Raw genomic sequence first — 18231 nt, forward strand, 5'->3', positions numbered from 1 at the left:
GCCTACTGGCCAAATAGACAAATGGCATAAATAATATAACAGCTTTAATATGGAATAGAAAGTTTGCTGATGCCTCAATGACAGAAACCCTGAAATCATAATGGGCGCGTTCCACATCTAAGGTGAGGCGACGCAACAACCAACGGTTGCATGCCACGTCATCGTCGACTGACAAATTGCTACATGTGGTTAGCTGACACTTAAAATATCTATCCAGGCATTGTTAGACCTGTCATGTGTCAGCAACGTCTAAGCATAGGAACGTGCCCAATGTTAAAAATAAAGGCGTAAAATAAATGTAATACTATAAATAATGTGCCAAGTGAAATTTACAAAATGAATAGCCTATCCAGCTCCTCAAAATGTTCCCTGTCAAATCTGTATTAAGATATAACTTAAATTAGAAGGGGAAAAAAACATAATTAAGGCCACAATAATAATATAAAATGTCAACCGACGTGTGTGTCTGTGTGCATTTCAAGAGAGTGCTGGCTCAGACCGATGCATGTTCATATATATTTTATATAATGTATATCAAACTAAAACTAATACAGCATCAAACTTAAAAAGGATCAAGAAAAATAAAGGAGGAACAGTTGGTTGTGGAGCCTTTTGAAATTAAAACCAGGCTGGTCGGAGCAGAGCAGGAGGGGTGCAGATCAGGAACATTGAGCCTCTTTGGCTGCTTGTGATGGTCGGGTTGGATGGGTCCGTCACTGGCTGGGTGCATGGAGGTGCATGGGGGTGGAGGGAGCAAAGAGGGTACAAGCCAAATGCAGGTGGAGATGAGATAGTCCAGCGTTCTCCAGGAAATGTCTCTTTGCTTTTTTTGTTTACTTTATTGAAACACGTCTAAAATAGCAGCCGTACTGTAGTGGGAAGTCCTTGTCCGTGATGCTGTTCTTCTACTCAAAAGTTTATTTTTAATATCCTTGATCATACTGTAAGATTGTGGGCAGAGAAAACCATGACATTGCAATTAAGTGAGGGGCGAAAGAGTTTGGCTGTGTGCTTGTGGTTGCTTCTCTGTGCATACGTGTACACTAGGCATTCATGTATGATGCAAAGGCCGAGAGCAGAGAATCTCACGTGTGGGTTTTGTGGGGGTGTTTGTGTCTGAGTAGTGTACTGTATGTTGTGTATTGTGTGTTTAAGAGTTCACATCTGTGTGAGAGGGTGGTCGGTCTCTGTAGACCCACTGGGACCATGCTAGAGCTCTTCACTACTCTTCCAGCCAGTCCCACCACCACAGCCAGGCAGTCCTACTCTTTAGCTTCCAGGAACAGGGTCTCCTGAGGGAAAAGCTTGGCCTCCAGTAAAGACGAGGCTGGGTCTAGCTGGGTGATCTGCAGAGGAGAAAGAACAAATCGAGAACCATGAGACTAGTTCACATTCATACAGGTTACATGACACAGTCATTACAAGTCTTTGTTCTAGCTTGAGTTGAAAGTGACCTTTCACTGCATGTGTTATCAGGCTTTCATGAAGGGATACTAGCATGCTAGCAGATACCTATAGACTTCCTGTTATTGCGCTAACGGGCATTGGCTCGTGAAACTACCTCTAACTTCCTTCATACTAGACACAGAGACATAAAAATGGTATCCATGAGTTTCTGACTCTGGGGAAGTAGATAAAGGGCCTCTACCAAAACCCCAAAATATTCCTTTAAACTATGGGCCAGGACCCAGTGGCCATGGGCGAAGTGGGTTACGAGTTATGAGAATACATCTATAATAAAACACACTATTTCTTAAATTGGGTCGTTGGAAGATGGTCACCAGAGGACAGTAAATTTCTAATTTGGGTCTCAAGCTGAAACAGTTTAAGAATCACTTGTTTACATGAAAAGTATTCAGTTGCAATGTGCTGATAAAAAAGTAACAATGATCAACTATTCCAATTCTTAGCATTTATGTCCTTGAACACTTCTTTATGTACCTTGGGATATGTACACAAAAGTCAATGTCCAATGTACGCCATGCAAAGAGATGTACTCTGCGTGAACTAAGTCTCTTCCATCATGTAGACAAGCTGGGACTGAGGCAACAATCTGATCATTTCTGTTGCAGTGTCCAGCATTACATTTCCAAGAGAGATTGATCATTTCTGTTTTTCCATCCAAACGGTTGTAGTTTCTACACGGCCCTGCATTGTACGATGTGTTACGACCATAAAACGAACCACCTTCCCTACTGAGTGAATGAACAAACACAAATACGTAAGGTAGACGGTAATATTAGTGACACACATAGTGTGTATCAATAAGCGCAAAAATAATTAAAATCCAATTTGAGCGCACCAGCAGAGCAAGACCGTAATGATGCATTGCCACCCATAATACAACTAATTTCGTTAGTTTACCCGTGTGTCAACATGGTTATGTTGTTTAACATGAGGCGACCCTGCCTCCTAGCTTATGAGGGTTAATCACTGGGGGTCTCTCGTTACATAGGCCCCTGTCGTCCTCGTCCCCACACCTGGGTCCTCTGTCTTCTGTGACGTGGGGGCCAGGCCAGGACTTATCTGCTGCCTGTGGTTAGACCTCCTATTATGATCACTGGGGTGGTAATTAACTAACAGGCCTCAGACAACCAGCGCAGTAAGGTCAGAGTTTACCTCACACTGATTAGCCCATCCTCACGAAGACAGATTAGGTGGAGAAACACAGCTAGGTAATGTAATGGCTGAGAGACCTTTGAGGAGGCTGAAACATGAGCGCTGAAACCAAGTCAAAACACCCACCTCTCCTCTCACCGTGGAGTCAGAGTTGGCTGTGTAAAGATCCTGACAGATGTGTCTCTCAATCACCGCTCTGGCTGGGGGTGTAATCCATGTAGTTGTAAATTGTCTTGACCGGTTCTCCATTGAAGTAGGATGTATTGTGACTTTTGCTGCCAACAGGCTGATCTACTCCCTGATATAACATCTCATGCTCCTCTTTTCTACCACACAGATATGGTAACAAACCCATTGTCCCCTCAATGAGTCAACTTTCCTAATGAGTCATATTTCCAATGATCATTGAGACATCCAAAACCTAACCTTCAATAGAGCTAGATAAAGTACATCATTTCAAAGCTATGATGCCGGGAGTTCAAAGAGCAAGAATTCATCAGCAAACACTGCTATTCCCAGATGAACAGGGAAATGTCACACCAATGGAGGCTCTTTGTCTTCATCTCCTCATACTAATTTCTTCTGTCATCTGGGCTCTCCGCTCCCCAGTATGACCTGAGGGTGTAAGGCAGCACAGGGAGGGGGTGCCACGGCAACCTACACAACACACCGCAGCGAGGGCAAAGCAAGATGGCTTGCTGCTAACAGCTTAGACCCCAACGGGTGAACGCCTTTCTCCCCACCTTTTGCTCAGTATTTCACAAATGCCAGCTATGCAAATGAACCCGACAGGCGTGTTATGACACCACAGCATCAGGTATGAGTAAATGAGGGTTTAGGGAGGATCAGGTGCGGCTGTGTGTGTGTTGGGGGGGGGGGGGGGGGGAGCATCTGACTCTAAAAAGAAAGTAGAGAAACAAGATGCCACACTGACACAGGAGACAAGCGCTATTGCTGATTGTTTACATTGTTATCCAATTAACAGACCACAAGCATTGAGGCATCCGTCAACAAACAAAGCTGTTGTTTTCCACTCTGCGTCGTGATACCAGCTCCATATTTTCACTGTCTGGCTCGGCCTAGACTCGATGAATTCTCTTCTCCCCTGACTGACACATACGGCAGCGCATGACACACAAACATATTCATTCCAACATTATTCATGACACGGCTAACAAAACAATCTTATCAAGAACAGCTCTATGATAAAGGCAATGCACAAGCATTAGCATATGTTAGCATAGTAGATAAACCAACTAGGTGTATGACACACAACATGAAAGTCCAGCACAGGTTTGTGAAGGGTCATTTTAAGAGCGTTTTGAAGATTCCGGTTAAATCCGGAGCAGTAGTGTGTTCTCCAGTGCTTGATGATGTTGACAGTGGATAATCCTTTAACCCTATCACACGCACTCATCCTGACAGGCCTCACACAGTGGCCAAACAAATACTGAGCAGAGAGAGATGCCAACTTGCTTGATAGATCCACTACTACTGTAAATGTTGTACATTTGTATGACGTATACATGCAAGGCGCTCATGAAAAAGAGGCCTGGGTCTCAAATGGTATTTCCCTGCTAAATTAAAAGGTTCCATTTAAAAAAATAAAAAAATAAACTACTGTCAAAATAGTCTAATCCCACTGAAAATGTAATCTAAAATCTTTATTTAGGTCTATGGTTAAAAAAACGAAATAAGCATCACTCATGTACACAACTTATTCAAGTTACACAAGGACTACAGAGATTTCAGTGTGAACATCAATATGTGGGTTGTATAAAGAAAATAAAACAAGATTAATTTCATTCTTACCATCGAACAGAGCTTCCACCCTCCCTCTGCAAGTATATGTTTGAGGGATTACATTTCTAGATTTTATTTGAGATCATGTTGGATCTCAACTTCCAATCTCTAGTGAAGAACTACCGTAGTAGGAACATTTTGGCAAATTTATATGCGTTAGAGACAATCTGCTCTTACATCTCAGAAAATAATTGATTAACTCCATGTTATTGTCTTAAGTTAAACATGAGGAAATCATAACACTGAACATAATTAAACACTTGAAGTTAAAATAAATATTTCAAACCACTTCATTAGTATGTTGATAACTTGAGTGAAAAGATAAAAACACCCGTCTCAAGATGTCCGTTTCCAACATAATTAAACATGCAGCTGAAATAACGCATTTTTAATTAAGCCATTTGGGTTCTGTCAATTAAAACCAAATAGCTTTTCTGTTTTAAAGTTGTGTTGTCAAGTGTTTATTCGGCCAATTACAAAAGCAGTGGGAGACCATTATGTGCTTCCAGGAACGATGGCAACACGTAGAGCCGGGGCGTGAACAGCCCACTTCAAAGAGGGACGCCGTGCGGCCTGGAGGAGGGAGGGAGGACCGGAGGGTGAAAGGGGGGACTGCCGTTACCTAGGGGAACAGGCCTTGAGCTTTTAACTTCTCTTGAAGAGGAAGCACTCTGCTCCCACAAGCGCTATATGCTGCATAGAGCAGAGCCAACACAAACACAGTTCAGAAAGTGTGAGACTGAGTACAGTATGCATGTACAGCACTGTGAGGCAGAGGTGTGATAAGTCAGAGAGCTACTGGAATCAGAGCAAATCCTACATGGAGCTTTCGAGCTATACCCCACAGTCATATAGGTGGGAGAGGATATTGTAGAAAGAGTTTTGGGTTAAGAGTATGTATTTTGGGACTATATCAATAAAACTGCCATTTTCTTCCTGTGCACTTCACTGTTTCAGACTTGAAACGAACCAACTGGTGCAGCTTTGATGTCCATTTCAGTTGGACACGAGGATCATTTCATTGCACGGTATATTTTTCCTCAGCTAGAGTTTTGTCTAAATCATCCTACACATTGGCACTGTTCATTATTTTATTTTCAGAAACCTGGAACATCAATTAGGGTAAGGTAAAACCTGGCACAAAGTACAGCATCACAACGTGAAGAAAAATATAACGTGTAGACAATGTTTTGGTATCTAAAACCTGTTGGGTCTACTGAGCTAGGTTAACTCATGACTGGAAAAATGTACAGCTGCGTTTGCACAGGCAGCCCAATTCTGATCTTTTTTTCCACCAATTGGTCTTTTGATCACATCAGATCTTTTCACATCAAATCTTTTTCAGAGCTGATTAGTGAACAGACCAATTCGTGAAAAAAATATCAGAATTGGGCTGCCTGTGTAAACGTAGCCAGCCTAAGTAGCTAGACCACATGGTGCTGGTGAGTGTGAAGAGAAATGTTGAAGCCAAGACCAAAAATGAAACTTCCCCAATAACAAACAAGCAGCCAAAGAAACCAATGTATAAAGTCAGCAACACATTTTCTTTTCTTTCGGTTTAATCATCTTGCACTAAATTGATTTCTTATTGCTGGCAATTCTCTTGTCATGCATGGGAAGTAAGGAGAGATGAAGTTTAAACATTTGTGGTGCATTACAAATGCAATAGTGGTACATCCACTAATCCGAGCAGAGCAACAGTGGGAGCGTCTGGAGGAGATTGAGGCTCATTTTAATTAGAGAGGAGAGCTGGAAGATTAGACGGACTGGGAACAGTGTTCCGATGCACAAACATACACTGGCACATTCTGCTAGGTTGTCTCCCAAATTACACCATATTTCCTATGTAGTGCCCTACTTTTGACCAGGGCCAATGGGGCTCTAGTCAAAAGTAGTGCATGATATAGAGAACAGGGTGCCATTTGGGACACAGAATAAACTCTACTTTCTTCTCCTCTGCCTCACATCTACTGGAATTTCACTGGAGATTAAGACACATTTTTATCTTTGTCTAATACTCTTGTTTACTTTCTCTTTGGTTTTAATTCTGAAGACAAAACTGTGAATCCTTGGATTTTAAAGTGTGCCTAAGTTGTGAATAAGGCATATACAGTGCCTTCGGAAAGTATTCAGACCCCTTGACTTTTTCCACATTCTGTTACGTTACAGCCTCATTCTAAAATTGATTAAATAGTTTATTTTCCACCTCAATCTACAAACAATACTCCACAATGGCAAAGCGAAAAGTTTAGTTTGTGTGCAAATGTATAAAAAAAACACAAAAAACAGAAATAGCTTATTTACATAGGCATTCAGACCCTTTGCTATGAGACTCGAAATTGAGTTCAGGTATATCCTGTTTCCATTGATTATCGTTGAGATGTTTCTAAAACTTGATTGGAATCCACCTGTGGACTTGGAAAGGCTGTCTATTAAAAACCTGTCTATTAAAAGGTTCCACAGTTGACAGCGCATGTCAGAACATAAACCAAGCCATGAGGTCGAAGGAATTGTCCGTAGAGCTCCGAGACAGGATTGTGTCGAGGCACAGATCTGGGGAAGGGTACCAAAAACACAGTAGCCTCCAAGTACCCGATGGTAAATCTGACAGCAGTTGAGTTCCTCTGTGGAGATGGGAGAACCTTCCAGAAGGACAACCATCTCTGCAGCACTCATCCAATCAGGCCTTTATGGTCGAGTGGCCAGACGGAAGCCACTCCTCAGTAAAAGGCACAAGACACCTAAAGACTCTTAGACCATGAGAAACAAGATTATCTGCTCTGATGAAAGCAAGATTGAACTCTTTGGCCTGAATGCCAAGCATCACGTCTGGAGGAAACCTGGCACCATCCCTACGGTGAAGCATGGTGGCGGCAGCATCAGGCTGTGGGGATGGGAGACTAGTCAGGATAGAGGAAAAGATGAACGGAGCAAAGTACAGAGAGATCCCATGATGAGAACCTGCTCCAGAGCACTTAGGACCTCAGACTGGGGCAAAGGGTCACCTTCCAACAGGACAACGACCTTAAGCAAACAGCCAAGACAACGCAGTAGTGGCTTTGGGACAAGTCTCTGAATGTCCTTGAGTGGCCGAGGCAGAGCCCGGACTTGAAACAGATCGATCATCTCTAGAGAGATCTGAAAATAGCTGTGCAGCGACGCGACCCATCCAACCTGACAGAGCTTGAGAGGATCTGCAGAGAAGAAGACTCGAGGCTGTAGTCGCTGCTAAAGGTGCTTCAACAAAGTACTGAGTAAAGGGTCTGAATACTTTTGTAAGTGATATTTCCATTTGATATTTTTTATAAATTGGCAACAATTTCTAAAACCTGTTTTTGCTTTGTCAATATGAAGTATTATGTGTAGATTGATGGGGGACGACGACAATTGAATCCATTTTAGACTAAGGCTGTAACGTAACAAAATGTGGAAAAATTCAAGACGTCTGAATACTTTCAAAATGCACTAGGCACTACATAACCAAAAGTATGTGGACACCTGCTCGTCGAACGTCTCATTCCAAATTCATCGGCATTAATATGGAGTAGGTTCCCCCTTTGCTGCTATAACAGTGTCCACTCTTCTGGAAAGACTTTCCACTAGATGTTCGAACATTGCTGCAAGAGTATTAGTGAAGGCCGGCACTGATGTTGGGCGAGTAGGCCTGGCTCGCAGTCGGCGTTCCAATTCATCCCAAAGGTGTTCGATGGGGTTGAGGTCAGGGTTCTGCGCAGGACAGGCAAGTTTTTCCACACCAATCTCAACAAACCATTTCTGTATGGACCTCGCTTTGCACATGGGGGCACTGTCATGCTGAAACAGGAAAGGACCTTCCCCAAACTGTTGCCACAAAGTTGGAAGCACAGAATCAACTAGAATGTCATTGCATGCTGTAGCATTACGATTTCCCTTCACTGGAACTAAGGAGTCTGAACCATGAAACACAGCCCCAGACCATTATTCCTCCTCCACCAAACTTTACAGTTAGCACTATGCATTGAGGCAGGTAGCGTTCTCCTGGAATCCGCCAAACGCAGATTCGTCCGTTGGACTGCCAGATGGTGAAGCGTGATTCATCACTTCCACTGCTCCAGAGTCCAAAGGTGGCGAGCTTTACACCACTCCAGCCAACACTTCGCATCGAGTATTGTGATCTTTGGCTTGTGTGCGGCTGCTCGGCCATGTAAACCCATTTCATGAAGCTCCCGACAAACAGTTATTGTGCTGGCATTGCTTCCAGAGGCAGTTATGAACTCGGGAGTGAGTGTTGCAACCGAGGACAGACGATTTTTTACGTGCTACAGCATTCGGCAGTCCCGTTGTGTGAGCTTGTGCGGCCTACCACTTTGCGGCTGAGCCGTTGTTGCTCCTAGACGTCTCCACGTCACAATAACAGCACTTACAGTTGACCAGGGCAGCTCTAGCAGGGCAGAAATTGGACGAACTGACCTGTTGGAAAGGTGGCATCCTATGACGGTGCCACGTTGAAAGTCACTGAGTTCTTCAGTAAGGCCATTCTACTGCCAATGTTTGTCTATGAAGATTGCATGGCTGTGTGCTCGATTTCATACATCTGTCAGCAACAGGTGTGGCTGAATTAGCCAAATCCACTAATTTGAAGGGGTGTCCACATACTTTTTTATAAGTATGTGGACATCCAGCCAACTTGACAACTGTGGGAATAATTGGTGTCAACATGGGCCAGCATCCCTGTGGAACGCTTTCGACACCTCGTAGAGTCCATGCCCCGACAAATTGAGGCTTTTTCTGAGAGCAAAAGGGGTTGCAACTCAATATTTGGAAGGTGTTCCTAATGTTTAGAATATATATTACAGGCTCAAAATGGCTAGAAACAAAGTACTTTCTTCTGAAACTCGTCAGTCTATTCTTGTTCTGAGAAATGAATTGAATTCCATGTGAGAAATTGCCACTGGTGTTTTGCGGGTACTATTTAATGAAGCTGCCAGTGGAGGACTTGTGAGGTGTCTGTTTCTCAAACTAGACACTAATGTAGTTGTCCTCTTGGTCAGCTGTGCACCGGGGCTTCCCACTCCTCTTTCTATTCTGGTTAGAGGCAGTTTGCGCTGTTCTGTAAAGGGAGTAGTACACAGCGTACGAGATCTTCAGTTTCTTGGCAATTTCACTCATGGAATAGCCTTCATATCTCAGAACAAGAATAGACTGACCAGTTTCAGAAGAAAGTAATTTGTTTCTGGCCATTTTGAGCCTGTAATCGAAACCACAAATGCTGATACTCCAGATACTCAACTTGTCTAAAGAAGGACTGTTTTATTGCTTCTTTAATCAGCACAACAGCTTTCAGCTGTGCTAACATAATTGCAAAAGGGGTTTCTAATTATCAATTAGACTTTTAAAATTATAAACTTGGATTAGCTAACAACGTGCCATTGGAACACAGGAGTGATGGTTGCTGATAATGGGCCTCTGTACACCAATGTAGATATTCCATTTAAAAATAAATCAGCCGTTTCCAATAGTCATTTACAACATTAACACTATTTCTGATCAATTTGATGTTATTTTAATGGCTTTTCTTTAAAAAACAAGGACATTTCTAAGTGACCCCAAACTTTTGAACAGTAGTGTGCGTGTTTATATATATTCTAAACATTAGGAACACCTTCCTAATATTGAGTTGCAACCCCTTTTGCTCTCAGAAAAAGCCTCAATTCGTTGGGGCATGGACTCTACAAGGTGTCGAAAGCGTTCCACAGGGATGCTGACCCATGTTGACACCAATTATTCCCACAGTTGTGTCAAGTTGGCTGGATGTCCTATGGTTGGGGGACCATTGTTGATACACACGGGAAACTGTTGAGCATGAAAAACCCAGTAGCATTGCAGTTCTTGACACAAACCGGTACGTCTGGCACCTAACTACCATACCCTGTGTTCAAAGGCACTTAAATATTTTGTCTTACCCATTCACCCTCTGAATGGCACACACACACACACAATCCATGTCTCAATTATCTCAAGGCTTAAAATCCTTCTTTAACCTGTCCCCTACCCTTCACCCACACTGATTGAAGTGGATTTAACAAGTGACATCAATAAGGGATCAAAGCTTTCACCTGGTCAGTTTATGTCATGGAAAGAGCAGGTGCCCTTAATGTTTCGTACACTCAGTGTATGTGCCTGTACATTTTTTATGTGTATAGTGTGTGTGTGTGTGTGTGAGAGAGAGTTAGGGAGAGAAAAGTGTTTGTACTCCCATGTTCCCTACAGACCAGGATGGCAGGGTGTCTGGGCAGGCCCACACACACACACAAATGGAAATCCTATTTTGTTTCCACCGCTCCAATTAAGCAGGTAGTTAAAACTGTGCTCATTAGCTACCTGCCACAGCACAGAGCAGAGCGTGGGCACCAGCTCTAATTACTTGGAGAACTCCGGTCGGTGCTGCGCCGTACACCACGGCTGAGGAGAATACTGCTGACTGTATTGTATCCTAAGTAGCCAGTGCTCTTTTGTGCATGTGCACTGGCTCCTAATTAATATTCATCAAATTAGAAATGCACTTGTGGATAGAAGCAAAAACACACTTGCGTGTGAACGCATGCACACGCATGAAAAACACACTTCTCATTAGCCCACCATGGCTTTTAATTCTACAGCAATCCTCTAACTATCTGAACAGTCACACTCTCTGGGCACTAGGGATAGAGATGAGCAACAAACTCGAGCCACTTGCCGGGATGAGCCAATTATTACTGTGGATTTCTCCTGCAGAGATGTTACATTACATTCAGGACCACTGAGCATTCTGCTGAGTTGATGATGACAGCTCAGTACCTGTAGTTAGGGAGCTGCAGGCACTGAGCAAAGAAAGCTAAACAGAGTTAAATGTTAGTCATTATAGACCATGGTTCTATCTTGTTATAAAGCCTCTAAATTGATGTGTGTGTGTGAGAGCTGTGTTTACTGCAGTGTTTGAAGGCTGTACTCACGTTTCTGCGGGGGAAGGTGGTGAGCAGTTTGAAGCCCTCCCAGGGGTAGCCCTTGGAGGCCACAAAGTCAAAGAGGACCTGCAGCTTGGTGCTGCCCAGGAAGCGCCGCACCAGGAACTCTCCACTGGGGGTTCGGATACGCAGCTTGCTAATTGGCTCTCCTCCCTCCTCCGCAGGCTCTGGCGGCAGGGCGTGCTCCAATGAGAGGCGGATGGCCTGGACAAAGGGGAGGGACAAAGAGTTAGGTAGTTAGGTACGGAAGGCCATGATTATTCGAAGTTGGACAATATGATCATTGTAGGTGTGATTTATTTGCTTACAATACACCTACTTAAATGTTAAGATATAAATACTGGGTTGATTTTGTAACTGTTTAATAAATTGTGGTAGAAATGGGGACTCAAACTACTAATTACGAGACAACATATGGATTCAGAGTAATTTATAAGGCATCGAATCCTCTGACCTGTTCTTCCAAAACATGTAGGCTAGTCTTTGCCTCTCCTCCATTAAGACATACAGTACAACGCTGACTCGTGTCGAGGTAGATTAGATAGCGGCCCAGAACAAAAAGGCTAGCCTCATCAACAGCAGAGAAATTAATCAGGTCTCCAGTGTCACAGAGCAGGACCTGTGGCTTTCGCGGGCTCTTTCCCTCCAGCTTGTTGTTCCTGTTTTGACAGTGGGTAGCATATGCTGTGACAACACACGGCAGCTTTATTTACCAACCATAATGCAATTATATTTCATAAAAGTGTACAACAGTAGTTCATTAGCAGCTCCAAGCATTGAGTGGGCGCGTGCCGGAGGCTCTCCCCCAGGTAGGGGCCTGGTAAAGGGGCCCCTAGGGCCCCCTGCAGCACACAGATCTGTGGCGTCTGAAGCCACACGCCTCACTCAGAGTCCGCTCCACACAAAGAGCACTCAGGAGCATCACCGCTCACCGCCAAAACCCCCCCAGAAAAACACCACCACAGGAGTGGGCCGGGAGGGGGAGGGGGGCAATGCATGCACCTGACAGGAGCACCATGGGGCTCCTGGATGTGTTAAATAATGACATCACCACTCCCCCCCTCTGCCTCTCTCACTCTGCCTACCTCTTCCATTCACCTCCCTCTCCACACAAAGACACAGAATGCATTCCCCTTGTCCTTGTGTGTTTACTGTGGTGTTTGTTTTCCTGCAGCCTGCGGGGTATTGTGGCGGGTGGTGCAGGGCACAAACAAACGTAGACGCGCGGCAGACTGGAGGGTTCTGGGCCCAGATTCACAAAACCTTGTTTAAAAGCAATTTCTTCTTAACTTCCTTTTATCCCCCTCTTAACTATGGATTTAAGAAGTTAAGCAAAGTTGCTATTCCTCAAAAAGGTTATTTCTTATGTTTCTCCTTAAGAAAAAAGTTCATCTTAAACTCAAGGCAGTGAGAGAAAAAGCTCATGAAAGCAATTGAACATTCACTCAAACTTCATCCGAATGTTTCAGTATTGATTATTTTAAACCCAATAACATGTTTAAGAACAGTAAATCTCAGTAAGAAATATGCTAACATGATTGTCATTGCTAGCTAGAAAGCTAGCTAAAATGGTTGCCTAGCAACAAACATCTTAAGAAGATTTGTTAGAAGATAATCATTAAATCTTAAGATACTGTTGAGGAATTGCACTTACGAACTTCTTTTATTATTTTTTCTACTTAAGAAACTTAAGTTTTTGCATAAGAAGTGTTTTGTGAATCTGGGCCCTGGTCTGTGCGTAGGCCAGGGAGGGAGTGAGTAGCTGGCTGAGTGGCTGGCTAGGTGCTTGGCTGGGCTCCAGGTGTGGGACACCATGCTGCCTTGTTTACTCACACACAATGTCAGAGAAATGAGGCGTTGGCACAACCAGGGGTAAGCAGCACACAGCTCTGAACAGTTGGGACAGCTGTTGTCCTTCCTCCACACGCCATACAGACAGACAGGCTCCACTTAATCTCTTCCATCTTTCTACCCGACGACCAACAGTAGTAGTAGCGGGCGATAGAGCGAAACAATCTGGAACTAGATCTGTGTTTTGAACTCCAGCTTTGTTGAAACACAGATGTTCCGGTGCCAGATACTCTTGAGTGATGACTCATGAAGTTCTGATGCATGTACAAACTGTATGTAATACTGATGTATAGCTAGATGTAATCTATGAAGATGTACAACCTGTTAAAAGACTGTCATACACAATCTTGGCACAGACAGAGACCTCCCTTTACCTCACCACTGTTGTATGTGATCATGGTTGTGGTATGTGTGTTGTTGTGCGTCTTCCTCCAGGTTGTTTGCCCCCCTCTTGTCCCTGAGGCTTCATTAGTGACTCCACTAGTGTCTCTAAGTCTCCACTGTCATCATTAAACACACCCTCCTGCCTGCCTCACACTTGACCAGGCAGACACACAACCAGATTCGTGAAACGCATCAGTCGACAGGCTGAAAATACACCTGATACAATCACACACAGGTCAAGTCAAAAAATAAAATGTCTATGTTTGCCCCTGTTTTAGCCTTTAGGGCCACAATAAGGTACCTGCATTTTGCATTTATTAAGGATCCCCATTAGCTGCTGCTACTCTTCCTGATATCCAAATAAGATTAAGGCAATTAGAGAAAAAAATATACAACACATTATTACACCGATACATATCTACAATACAAAATGTATAAAACCGCAATACAACTATATTACAACGTTACAATGCACGTGTGTGTAGAGTGCGTGTGTTAGCGTGCGTGTGCGTCTCTTTCCAGTCCGCGTTGTTCGATAGGTTGCAGTTTTATCTGTTTATAAAAAGCCCCGGTAAGCCTGTCTGAGGTATATACTGCAAGTACATACTACATGTAAACAAGAGAGGGGCCATTGAGTACGTTTACAAGCATACTAATCAATCGATATTAAACTGATTATGGCAGTAGGCCGAGCATGGAAATAGTCATGTAAACACCTTACTCTACTTATCTTAAAATCGGCCTAAGGTCAAAATAAATGCAAGCATATACCAATTTAAACACCTGATTTCCTGAGCAATCTTTCGAATCATTAGGACCTGCTTAAATCGGCTTTCCAGCAGTCCATTTGATCTGCACATGTGCCAGCAACAGCAGCGCAAGCCTCCCTCTTACGCACGAGTTTAGTGAGTTCTGAAAAACTGATAGTATGCATCTTAGAAATTGTTTTCACATACAAATTTTACATGTCCGAACTAAGAATCAAATGTACTTCGCAAAAATAACATGGTCAATGTGGTATAATTATTATTTTCATTGGTCGATTTTCTGCATTAAATCAAAAGTCCCATCAAGTAGCCTGATTTCAGATGTGTCCATATAAACAGGATTATCAGGGAAATCCTTCTTCTTTCAAAGCATGTAAATGTTTTAAACAAACTATTGCATTAATCTGACTAACCACCATAATCATATTATTGTGTGCATGGAACCGTGCTCATTGCTGGGTATCATGTTGCTGAATATCTACACTTGTTGGATACAAGCAGTGTGTTGGCGGAGAAGAAACCATGGCAATGGGCTAGAGGACTACAGTGATATAATTAAGACTGGACAGACAGGGCTTTTGTCCGGGGCTGTTTAACTAATGTGACAAATCATCTCAGATAGCTGGTTCACCTGATCCCTGCTGGCTGTAGAGTTTGCTGCTGAGTAAATAGCCAATCAGCTGGCTAAAAGGAGCTATAACTACAGCATTCACAAATGCGTTCCCACTGCCATAATTGTTTTTCTTTGTCCCACCGTGCTTTGTACTCCCGCTTTTGTTCACTTGGTTTCAATATGAGCTTGTGTGTTGTAGGGCATTTGAACAGGACAATAACATCTCTGTATGACAAGCTTAACAGGGATAGGCCTTACTGTACACACTAGAGTTTAGTACATGTTGCTCTGTGTCTCTGACCCCACCACAGGGATCACATGCTAGTATAAACTCCACAAACAAAAGATATGGAAATGTCTGATATGCAACAAGGAACAGACTGAAATATCAATGTTTAAAAAACAAACTAACCATGTGTTTTCAGTGTTACAACAATATCTAAGTGGTACATTATTTCTCTAAACAAACATTATGAGATATGGTTCATGTTCTCACCTCCTTCTCATCATCTGCTTCTTTCTGGATCTGTTGCAGGCGAAGCTGTTCTGCCTGCTCTCTCTCCTGTGCTTCTCTCTGAAAAAACAAATATATTTTTATTAATCCAGCCATTCAAAGTCAAAACATTATGAACAGTGATCAAGCAATCAATAATGTGGCTGTTAACAGGTTTACTGGGCAAATTCACAATAACCATTTACAACACCCTGCATTGGCCACAATCATAACATGATTATAAAAGGGTATATACTTTATACTTGTGTTCTGTATAATATTTCACTTGAGGATAATGCTAAAATGGATCTTCAAAAACCCTCAAACATCTATCTGATGAGAATGGATCCATGTCATTGTGTTGTGGGTTTTCGAGTTGATGACCAACCTTTTTACGGTCAGCCTCTAAAGATAGTTGGTAGGCCTCATCCTGCTCCCTCTTCACCATTTCCCTGGCTTCACGTTCATCCTGGATAGAGAGAAAGAGACCAGGTCAGAAAAGAAGACAAATATCTTAAAGTTATGAGCGAAACAAACACCAATAAAAGCTGTTAAAATACAAAGTTGCTTTCTCCCTCTGCCACATGTAATATTGTGCTGTGTTGAATAGCTGTGACTCTGGGCAGCAGAGCAGCAGGAATTGGAGTAGAGCTGAATGAGAGAACCGAATGCTTTCTGTCAGACACAAGGTTTGAAAGAGTATCATGTGGGAGTAGGGAATCTATTCGGGCCTTGACTTCCTTAACAGACCGGAGGGCTCTTTTCTTTTCCCTCAGAGCTCCTGTTTGTACAGGGGCAGACTGCTGCTTTTCTACCTGCTGTGTGTAAGAGGCTTTCTAAAGCAGAGAAAAATAACTGTTTCCATTGTGTCAGCACTGGCATTTGTTTTGGAGCTTGGGAGACTACATTTTCTTTTCTGAACGCTGGACTTTGTGTCAAAGATGTGAAAAGGTGACGCTATTGTAATTTGTGGGGTTTATGCGCTGGGCAGGGGGAAGTGGTCAGCTGTCGTATTGAAGTCTGAAAATGAAGATGATACATTTTCCCCTTTATCCTACAGACACTGTAGTAGCAGGGTTGAGTACAAAATAATAATGGATCACTTATTGTAAACGCAGTCGTCCAGTCACAAAATAACAGTTACTGTAAATGATTACGCTCTTTATTGTGCTCATTACCTTTGATGAAATATCATGAAACAAACAAAATAAAACTATGGTTTAACTGTTGAGGTACCACTCACAATGAACAAGACATGGTGCCTTCAATTATCTACAGAGTATTGTATGGTGTACAATACAACTACTTTGTATCTGAAAGTAAAAGCGATCAAAAGGATTACACTATAACACACTGAATGTTTTCCTGCTGATGAACACATCATTTGCAGTTAAAATAACTAACTAAACAGACAACCACAAGTAGACGTGGCTGAAGCAGTGAAGGTTGCTGTAATGTGTGTGAAAGTATCTTTTTGGCTCTGCTCCTGTCTACCTCCCAGGCACGTCAGTCAGTGAGGAATGTGAGTGTGATGTTGGCAGATGTCTGTAGTGTCTGGGTCTGTCCACAGAGGAGTGGGAGAGCAGATCAGGACAGCCACAGATAGTGAATAGGTGTGAGTTCAAAGCAGTCTGGGGCAGCAACGCTGGCAATGGGGCGACCATCAGGTACAGGAACAAGTCATTCCGGCCTGGGATGGGAGACGTGGTGGAGGCTTTGGGTTCACGTCAGAGTACAGCAACACCCTGAGAGCTTACTCCCATTGAAGAGAGTAAAAGTAGAGGTATCGGGGCGAAATGTACATAATGGGTTCTATTTCAACACACCTAACGCAACGGTAAATCTTAGTGCTGGAGGTAGAGTTACCGGTTCAGGGGTGTGTCAGAAATATTTTTGCTATTTTCACAACAGTAATTATGGGCGCAGTAGCGAGAAAGGACTAGGTTTTGATTAATAAACAAGTTGTGGGTGTGTCGAGGCTTGGCCCCTCACTGGCCAATCAGAACGTGCTCCATTGCTAAATATGTGGTTGCTTCAAGTTGTGTATTTACGGTCCAATGCATTGCATTGTCATCGACTCTAAAATCGAATGTTAGTCCGTTACAAGCCAGTTCGTTAAATAGCATTGTCCATATTGTTCTAATTGCATTGCTTCATTACATAAATACATGGTTAAACATAGGCTACAGCAATCACAGGGGCTAGGCCTACTGTAAACTGCAGTCTGGACATGGACATGCCAAACATAGTCAATAAGCAAGATTAGATTCACTATGCTATTGATAAGGCCTAAAAAGAATGCATAATTCTAATCAAATTCTAATAAAACAAGGCTGTGTGTATAAATACAGTTACAGGCACCATAATTGCTCCCCGTGGGCATATAATACAGACAAGGCAACTTAGACTACGGAGGGTTTTACACATCCAAACGTTTCACAGGAGCTGGACAAAGATCCAATAAAAAGAGAAAGGGAAATGGCATTTGAAATGGCATTTTATTCAAGCCATGTACATTCTCAAACTTATTCACCGTTCATGGGTTTGTTGTAAATCCAATTAACCAGAAACAATCTGTTTCTTAGAACTAAACAACAATAATTCTAAATAGGATCGGGTCAGAAGCATAACATAAATCGCATCTCTTGTTCCATGAACGTAATTATATGTGCGCACATGTAGGCCTAAGAGCTCTTTGGCAGGAGGCATGGATGTTTG

At 42.9% G+C, this 18231-nt stretch overlaps 1 protein-coding gene across 2 annotated transcripts in view; it reads right to left on the bottom strand.

The window, feature by feature from the left end:
• Positions 1–502: 502 nt before the first annotated feature.
• LOC139578455 (FAS-associated factor 1-like) overlaps positions 503–18231 on the bottom strand; it is an 89213-nt gene continuing 71484 nt past the window's right edge. For both annotated transcript variants that reach the window (XM_071406058.1, XM_071406059.1), the window contains exons 16-19: positions 15902–15982; positions 15517–15594; positions 11394–11609; positions 503–1346 (exon numbers count right to left, since the gene is read on the bottom strand). In XM_071406058.1, coding sequence (XP_071262159.1) covers positions 1263–1346; positions 11394–11609; positions 15517–15594; positions 15902–15982 — 459 coding nt within the window. In that variant the 3' untranslated portion in view covers positions 503–1262. The remainder of the gene's footprint in view (positions 1347–11393; positions 11610–15516; positions 15595–15901; positions 15983–18231) is intronic.

The sequence above is a fragment of the Salvelinus alpinus genome, chromosome 6 (assembly GCF_045679555.1).
Source record: "Salvelinus alpinus chromosome 6, SLU_Salpinus.1, whole genome shotgun sequence".
Classification (NCBI taxonomy): Eukaryota; Metazoa; Chordata; class Actinopteri; order Salmoniformes; family Salmonidae; genus Salvelinus; species Salvelinus alpinus.